A 9,100-nucleotide genomic window follows, 5' to 3' on the forward strand; every position below is an offset into this window, starting at 1 on the left:
ATAGTTACCCGATCTTTTTAATTTTCACTGTAAGTTTTCTGTTGATATTTATTGAAAATAGTGCGGAATTTCATGTTCGTAGCTGCATAAATGGAGAAGTTATAACGAAAAATCTCATATCTGAACAATCTGTTGTATGGGAGCTATATGTTATAGTGGTCCGATTCTGTCGGTTCCGACAAATGATTAATACATTATAAAAATACACCCACCTACCAAATTTGATACGGATATCTCGAAAACTGAGAGACTAGATTGCATACAAACAGACAGACAGACGGACAGACGGACATGGCTAAATCAACTCAGCTCGACGTTCTGATCATATAAGTATACATTTTAATGGGTCTATCTCTTTTTGTTCTGGTACTTACAAACATCGGACCAAAGTTATAATACCATTTCATGCTCATGAAAGGTATAAAAAAGTTGCGATCGCTTAAATTGCAAGGGTAAAAATTAATTTTTAAATGCGTGGTGAGTACGCCCTCCTACTGAGACTCTGTTGCAGTCAAAAGCCTGCTTGCATTGTGTAACGAAACTATCTGCCCTTTCATCTCTTTGCTTCGGGATATGCAGCACATCGGTCTTCACACTTATTACGCATTTTTTTGTTCAATTATTATCGCTTTGTTGTAACTCCTGCTGGTCTGCCAATCAGGAGAACGAACAGCAGCTTCGTTCTACTCTATTTCCTCCCCACTCGTTCACACGTGCTTCATCAATTGCTTTTGCTGCTTGGCTATGCCAAATATTTTATTTTTTCCCAAATTTTATGGTGTAAATTTAATTTGTGGTTTATTTAATGCTTCCACAAGGGTAAACCACCAGTGTCCATTTCCGAGCCGCATACATTTGCTGCATGTATGCTTTCCTGGCTTCGCTGCCTGCTGCCTAAATAGCCTTCGGTGTTTGAATAAATGTTTAATCAACGTTAATTGTGTTGTAAATGGATTATCTAGCGATTATCGACAGCTGTGCGCGTACTAAGCTTCTAACATCGGTTTCCCTGGAATTAATATTACTTTTGTTCCAGCTATGGAAGCTAGGTAGCTGCACATAAATTTATGCTATAAACAATAAAACTATTAACGATTCGTTTTCATATTTTCTGCGCCAGAGTTCGCTATTTTCATTCTGCCTCTTACCATATTGCTAGCTCTTACCCGGCAGGTATTTATTTTGATTGATTACTACAGCGTAGTAACCACTTACCACATGGGCAGGAATAGTCCCATTTTGATACCATGTGATCCTTTTCACTGTAATGAGTTCACTCGGGTGAGGTGGCAACCTGCGAGAGGCTCACTTATGTTGCCCATTGTCTTAAGAGATTTTTTCTGAAACGGTAACTCCAGGTAATCCATATGAAATACTTTGTTAGAAAAAGCGCTGTGTGCTCAAAATAAACATCCGCTGACAGCTGATGTTACGCCAGAGTATTAGAGAAATATGAGCCTAAACGTTTAGTTTAGCGAATGCAGGGTAGCTAAAAAGGAAATGCCGAGATGATTCCAGCTTGTCGTTCTTCAAGCAACTCCGGTAATATTGGTTTGATATTGAGTCATCTTAAACGACAGTGCCCGAACAGGACATCCGTCACAACCAAGAGTTGGCGCTTAGTCGACTACAGAAGCTCTTTAGATCGGCCGTGGTCGACCACCGCTCATATAGGCTTTGCAACTTTGCAGGTGATGGTTTTCACCCAGCTCTCGCTGAGTCGACTGTCCAGGCGTAGTCCGCGAGTTGCCACAAAAATAATATAGCTAGGTTGGACTCTCGATTATTTTTTATGCTCAAAACTTACCTATTTTTCTCCTGATAGAAATTTCTTGTTCCAAAATCTCATCTTATCAAAAACTCAAAAAAAAAAATATATGTACTAAAAATCGTATTTTCCTTTCAGGAAATCGTTATTTTCGTTTTATTTCTTTTTTTCACAATCAAATTAAATTAAGCCTCTAAAATATTTACTTCAAGTCTAGAAGCCTCACTTTTTCGTCAAATTATATTTGTTATTTTTAATTAATATACATTTAACTATACAACTGTTAGATAAATACATCACTTTTTAAAAGACATTTTCCTACACAAATGAAATTAAGTACATACACTATAATCCAATTGTATGCTCCAATTCTGTAACAAAATTTCAAATCTCCACAACATAGCGACTGCTGCCTGTAGAACTTATCGAGTAATAACTGTTTTCTGTAAGCAAAAGAAAGAATCAGCTGATCAAAAGTTAGATACACTCACAAAATATCCACACTTACCATCATCACTATCGAACGATAAGAATTTGTCATCGTCTCGTGTCATCGAACGTCGATTGCGTTCCGCATTTCGCAAAGTGCTCAGATCTGGTGGCCGACGCTCCGGTATAGGCGTGGTTTCCGTTGAACCGATCAAACTGGAGGGATACTCGAGTGGTGAGCCGTACTCGGAACTCGCGCGACTCAAACTCAAATTGGAATTGTTATCGTAGTTCAATGTTATTCTAGGCACTTCACTATAGACTTTAGTTTGATTGCCAATACCCACATTCATGCGATTTGTGGTCGTCGTTGTTTCTTCTAAGCTTAATGTTCTGGGTTTTGTTGTTGTTGCATGCTTGTAGATTACATGCAAGCTCTCAGTTTCGGATTCCAATGAGTAGGTGCGTGGTGTATTCGTTGGTGTTGGTGTGACATCACGTTCGGCATTCGCATTCGCCTCATCCGTATCCTGCTCGCCATCTTCGTCCTCATCTTCTTCCAGATCATCGTCGTCGTCAGAGTATTCTTCAGATTCGTCGCGCGTTAGACCGCGACGGATGATGCGCGGTCGTTGTGTCAGCTTCGACTGTGGCGTTTCGAAGCGCGAAATCAACTTATTGACCTTGCCAACATCTGAAGGATTCACTTGTTCGTTGTACGCCAGACGCAGGGATGATGTTTTTACCAGCGGCTTGGCGATACGCGTCATTGAGGGCGTGCGATCTGGTATGCGCGGTGGCTGTGATGGTTTGGTCGGTGGAATTGGTGGCTTTGTTGCGGGCAAAGGTGGTGATCCCTCCATCGTTTTGGATGTGATTAAAACAGACTTTCGTAGCGGTAGCGGTGGCGGTGGTGGAGACATCGAAGGAGGGGGTGATGGTGCCGCCGATGGTGGCCTATCGTCATCGTCTTCGTCATCTTCGTAATCGTTGCTTTCATCATTATCCTTTTCATGTAATTTAATGCGCTCGCTTTCATTTTCATCTATATTGGCAATGAGACTCTCACTGCTATTAGAAAATTTACGCTGGGGTACTTGCGGCAATTTCATTTCTAGCTTTTCGTCAACATTTTCCTGCACTTCCTCGCACTCCTCGCGTATAACACTCCTTAAAATCTTTGTTACACGCGAGGAATTGTCATCGTCGGCAGCGAATGGCTCTTCACTGCTATCCTTTTCAAACGAGGAATCAATATGCCTCTGCGGCACTTTTAGTATTGGCTCATCGCGCAGCTCCTCCTCGAAGTCATCGAATGCCGCAATGGCACCCCCCTTACGAACGCTGGCTTCGAATATATCGATGCTCCTTGTTTTGTAGAGCTTATCATCGCAATGTGTGTGATGCACTTTCCACGGCTCTTCCTTCTCGTCGATGCTGTTTAGGGTTGCCGCTAATGCGCCCTCCTCTGAACCCTCTCTACTCTGTTGGCCTAGTTTTTTGACGCGCGCAGCTTCCGGTATCCAAGAATCGGAGTCGGAATTGGAATCCAGAGACATTTTGCGTAAATGGCCACGAGGCGCAGGCAATATGGCTTCCGAGGATAGGCGACGCTTGCTTGGTGGTGTTATTTCTAGAAAACTGGATATAATTTCATTATTTGGTATCCATTCGGCGCGACTGCTACCCGGGCTAGGTGTACGACTTGCTCTTAATGGCTTCATCGGCGGCTCATCGTGTATTTCCTCTATAATGGGTGTGGTGGGTGTCACTGGCGGCGCTGGCCGAGTCACTGCTATAATTAGCGTCGATTCAAATTGGTCGGAATTGTCTTGATGAATAAGTACGCGTGGTAATTCTGTTTCAGTTTCGGAATCCAATGAGTCAGTGAGTAGATTCTTGGTTGTCCATATTGCGCGCGTATGCTGTATATGGGTGCCGTCAAACTCGCGCTCAACGTGCCTAATTTGCTCGACGTGCTCCTCTCTCTCTGGCTGCCTTTCTTCTTCGGAATCGCTTGGCGTGTCGCATGCTGCAGCGCGTCTTGCAGCGGTATGTGGACGTACATAGATAGTGCGTTCATCGTCCGATTGATCTTCGTATTCCTGCTCGGCTGGCTTGCCAGCGTCTTTCTTGCTGCCGCCGCCGCTCTGCTTTTCGATATTCTCCTGAGACTTGTGAAAAAACTTGATCTGCTGCATTTTCTCATTCACCTTCTTGAGCGTGCGTTTACGTGCCTGCTCAAAGCGCTCTTCGAAGTTCACAGCACGCCGGCAGTTGTCGTCCTTTGACTTGCCTGTGGGTGTCTGGTTGGCTTCGTCTTCGGTGCCATCGAGATCGTCTGTGGAGCTGGCGCGCTTACGCTGTCGCATATTGCGTAGTTTTTTCATCAGTTTGTCCGTGCGCTTCTCTTTGTCACCTTCCCGTTCAGGCGACGTTTCTTCGCCGGTTTGGGCGCCATCGGTCTCATTTGGTTTGCGCTTGAAACTCTTCTTCCATGTCTGCAGCTTATTGCTAATTGCGGCACGTATGGGTGAGCGCTGTTCTTCCGATTGCTTGGGCGAAGCTGTTTCATCGAGATTCTCGGTGGATGCTTCATGCGAAGCGAACTTCCGCAAGCGCGCAGCCAATTTTTCAGTGCGACTTATTTGCTTTGTATCCTTTTTAGGCGTGCCTTCGCCCTCGGTGTCTTCAGCAGCATTCGCTGCGCCGCTGCTGTCGGCTTCTTGTGTACGCCTTATCGATTTCGAGAAGCGTTTAATGTTCTGTTTCAAGACACTAAGCGGATTATCATTCTCTGCTGCGGTTGGGAGCTCTGGCTTCTCTTCCGATTGCTGTGGCGATAGTGGCGCGCGACGTTTCTTCTCACCCAACTTCTCTGGCGTTTCCTCGCTACGTTTGCCCAAGCTGCGCAATTTGTAAAGCGCCTTAGCGCCTCTACTCTCTGCAGGCGCTTTAGGCCCGCTCTCCGGTGAGCTTTGCACGATTCTTTGCTTCTGATGGCCGCCTCTAGCGACTGGCAATTCCTCATCCTCGTCCAGCTCGTTGTTGCTCTCATCGGAAATATACTGCTCGAGTGGTGGATTGCGTACTCTGGCGAAACGCGTCGAAGCAATGCCTGGTTTCCGTGGTGGTGGCGTAGCCTCCATGCCGCTCTCGTCTTCGCTCTGCACATGCACGGTCTTGCCACCTTTTTGCGGCTCTTGCTTGGGTGAGTCGTCCGAGCTCATACTGCGTTTGCTGTTGTCTGTGTCCTGTCGCGAAACTTTGAAATTGAAACGGTAATTATCCGCAATTTTGCGATCCCTTTGCTCCTGCTCGGCCCGCTCACGTTCACGGTCCTCATTGAAGCGCTCCACATAGTGATCGACTTGTATGACATCTCTGCGCACCACTGTCTTCTTCGCAAAGATGTGACTCAGCCGAAATTCGGTGATGTCCTTGTATCCCTGTTGCAACTTTTCGCTGAGAGACATTTTCGCCACAGCGCCGCCCTCAGCATCGCGCTCATTCGTTACACCACTAATGGATGTGTGTATGGGACTTATGGGACGTGACAAGCGTCCGGGTACCTCAAATTCACGCGGTCTCGGGTAGTCATCGTCCACGCTGCAGGCACTGCGATAGGTGCCACGTTGTGAGTCGCCGCGCTGTTGTTGATGCATCAGCGACGAAATGGTCGAAATGCGTTGCGGTGAATGATTTACAAAATCAGCAGGCGGTATGGGTGGGCGCACTGACAGCTGTTGGAATGGCGAATGCTGTTGCTGCTGCTGCAGTTGTTGCTCCTTCTTTGACCCTTTACTGTCGCGGCTAAGGTCCTCGCGCGACCGACTGAATATGCGACGCGGGCGCAATTTCGGTAATGACTTTGGCAATTTAATTTGCGGCATTGCTGGCATAGCAGGCAATGCGGGAATTCGCGCTGAAAGGAAAAAAAAAACAAAAGAGAATTAATGAGCGGATAAATAATTAAATTGTTGGATTTGTGTATGGGTGTATGTGTATGTGTGTGATTGCATGTTGGCGTGCAGCAGCGGATGAATCGCCACAAATGGCTGACGTTTGCAAAAAAAAAATGCATTGAAGTATTGATTTTCAGTGGCATTGAGTGGCACTAAGCTTGACCCACAAGCGCACAAATGCAGCAAATGCGTGGCAAAAGCAGGCATGCAATCGAACGTGCATATGTACATACATACCTCGCAGGCTGCTTACATCGATATTCTGGCACAAGTTTTTAAAATCCATGTTGGCAATTTGAACTGCAATTAAGTAAACAATTAATCCTTGAATAAACCTTAAGCCCCACGCGTCTACTTACTTCGGTGTGCCACGCTCTTTACTAGGAACCCTATGGTCTGCCTTTCGCTGCACTCACTCTCGCAACCACTAACGGCAGCTAATAGGTTTTTGGTGTTCCACAGCAGTTAATGTTTCCAAAAATGTCCAACGCAAATTATTAAAAATGCCATTTTAGTGGTCTTGATTTTTCAAATTAATTCTAAATTTTCCAACTACAATTTGCTGTGCAGCGTAGGGCTTTACTGCCGTTCTGATTCGTTTCAGTGAGTATTTTAGTCTGCCTTTTCAGTCGAGGTTCCATGGTTGAGCTTTCAAAGCGCATGTCTACTGGCAACCCTTTACTTTCGGCGCTCAACCGCTTTTATCTAGACTTTTTTCTACTTTTCAAAGGGGTGCTAATTGAATTAACGTATGCCTTCTTTTACACATTCTGCGCACGAACTCTTTGTTGCAGTGAAGCTTATTTTCCTTCATTCGCTTTCGTTTTCTTTTTATAGTTGTCCGAGTTGTCTATAAATAGGCACTTTTCTTCTTATGCATTTCTTTCTACGCCTTTTTTGAGCTGCATTTTATGCATTTCTTCTTCAGCTGATTTTCCATGTGACTTTTGTTGTTGTTTGCTTTTCTGCTTTTCATCAAAAAGGTCTACAAAGCTTTTGAATCATTCCACAACTAAATACTTACCTACTCAGCTATTCTTTATGTTTGCTTTCACAGTTATTCTATGGAGGCTTGGCTTGAGTTGGGTAGGTTCAGTAACTTCTTTATTACACTAGAAGGCAGTTGATTACAGATTTTTTTTAGTAGAATGGCTTACGTTTTCAACAAAAAATAAATAAAAGAAGATCTATTTTCCGTGGCCGTAGTAATCTTGCGATCTCACAGTCTTATCAGCCGACTCATTCCATCCAATATTTTAATGTCCAGTGACCCAGCATAGAGTGACGTTGATATGACTCAGTGATACCAACGTGGCACGACATTTCCATAAAATTTGTATGACCAGGTTTTAAGTGGCTAAAAATGTATTTCAAGTTTTTAAATTTTCAAAAAATTATATTAAATCTTGAACTAAAGGGCAATTTTTGACATGTCTTAAAATTATGTCCAGATTTTAAAATACCAAAAAATTTTACATAGTTTTTAAATACGCAAAAATTGATGGCCATTTTGGAGTTTCCCAAAACTTTTTGCATTTTTTCAATTGCGAATAATTTATGTCCAGTTTTAAATGGCCAAAAATTTATGGCCAGGTTATAATTCGCCAAAGATTTCTGCTCCATTTATAAGTTACCAGAAAAATCCGTGCAGTTTATAAATAAACAAAATGATTAAAGTTTTGCTAAGATTTTAAAGGACTAGAAATGTTTATCCGGTCTTTTTTACCAAAGTTTTAAAATTACCAAAGATTTATGTCCCGTTTTCAAATGTCCCAAAATGAATGTCTTGTATTTAAAGGCGCAAAACTGTAAATCCCGTAGTTAAATTTCCAAAAGTTATGAGTTACAAAAAATGTTGACGAGGATTTCAATGATCAAAAATATATGTTGACCAAAAATTTATGTCCAGCTTTTAAATTGCCAAAAAATTAGGTTCAGTTTTCAAATGACCAAAAGTTTCAAAATCGCCAAAGATTTATGTCTAGTTTTCAAATGACCAAAAACGTATGGCCTTCATTTAAATGCGCAAAAATGTACAACCAATGCTTAAATTTTTAAAAATTATGTCTAAGTTTTGACTTACCAATACTTTTTGACGAGTTTTTAAATGATCAAAAAATTATGTCCAGCTTTTAAATTGCCAAAAAATTATGTTCAGCTTTCAAATTACCCAAAATGTATATCTAGTTTTTAAATAATCAGAAATTGTGTTTAGTTTTTACGTTACCAAGAGTTTCTGCCCAGTTTTTAAATCAGCAAAAAATTATATCCAATTTCAAATTGTCTAAAGCCTATGTCTAGTTTAATTTTCAAGAACATATCGCTGGGCAAAGTAGTGGAAAATTGTTTATTCTTCGTGCAACACGAGATTTCTTTTACTAATCAAACAAAATGGAAATGACTTGGCAACTTCCTGTGCCTGGGCGATTATTTCAACAATAGTTACTTAGTAAGTTTTACATTCCTGCCCAATGTCGCTACGCCATCGAGATTCGCTTTGTTTTGACCCTCTTTTCAAAAGACCTTCAGCTGAGTGTTTTCTCGTCTAAGTTATAAGCACTTTGGCCACCAAAACTTTGAAAGTGAATGAAATCTGAAAAGGTTAATACGGGGATTTAGGAAAACAGTTTTGACTACTCATAAGATTTGAAATAAGTATCTAAATTCACTTCACTTTTTTTAAAATAATTTACAACGAATTTCTAATAATATACATATTTTCTTCTTTCAATTCTTCTCATTTCAGATCGCTTTGCAAACATCGCACAATACATGCATACATTAATACAACCGATATTCGCATTACTCCCCAGTGTTTTGGTGTTCTGTGCTTAAGTGAATTTAATAAGCATTCCATTTCATATTTTATGCATATTTCAAATTATTGTTATTTTTTTTTTCAATTTAGGTATAATTTTCAAATTTATTAAAATTGCAT

At 41.9% G+C, this 9,100-nt stretch overlaps 2 protein-coding genes across 3 annotated transcripts in view; both read right to left on the reverse strand.

The window, feature by feature from the left end:
• LOC118733532 (neuroglian) overlaps window positions 1–9,100 on the reverse strand; it is a 195,052-nt gene that overhangs the window by 99,033 nt on the left and 86,919 nt on the right. The window lies entirely within an intron of this gene.
• Window positions 1,886–6,448, reverse strand: LOC118753106 (nucleolar protein dao-5-like). Its single transcript, XM_036487969.1, has 3 exons — window positions 6,400–6,448; window positions 2,277–6,122; window positions 1,886–2,211 (listed from the first exon to the last, which is right to left on the reverse strand). Exons 1-3 carry the CDS (start codon window positions 6,446–6,448, stop codon window positions 2,153–2,155), a joined length of 3,954 nt encoding a protein of 1,317 aa, XP_036343862.1. The 3' UTR covers window positions 1,886–2,152.

The sequence above is a fragment of the Rhagoletis pomonella genome, unplaced genomic scaffold, assembly GCF_013731165.1.
Source record: "Rhagoletis pomonella isolate Grant_MI unplaced genomic scaffold, Rhpom_1.0 Rhpom_scaffold_00002, whole genome shotgun sequence".
Classification (NCBI taxonomy): Eukaryota; Metazoa; Arthropoda; class Insecta; order Diptera; family Tephritidae; genus Rhagoletis; species Rhagoletis pomonella.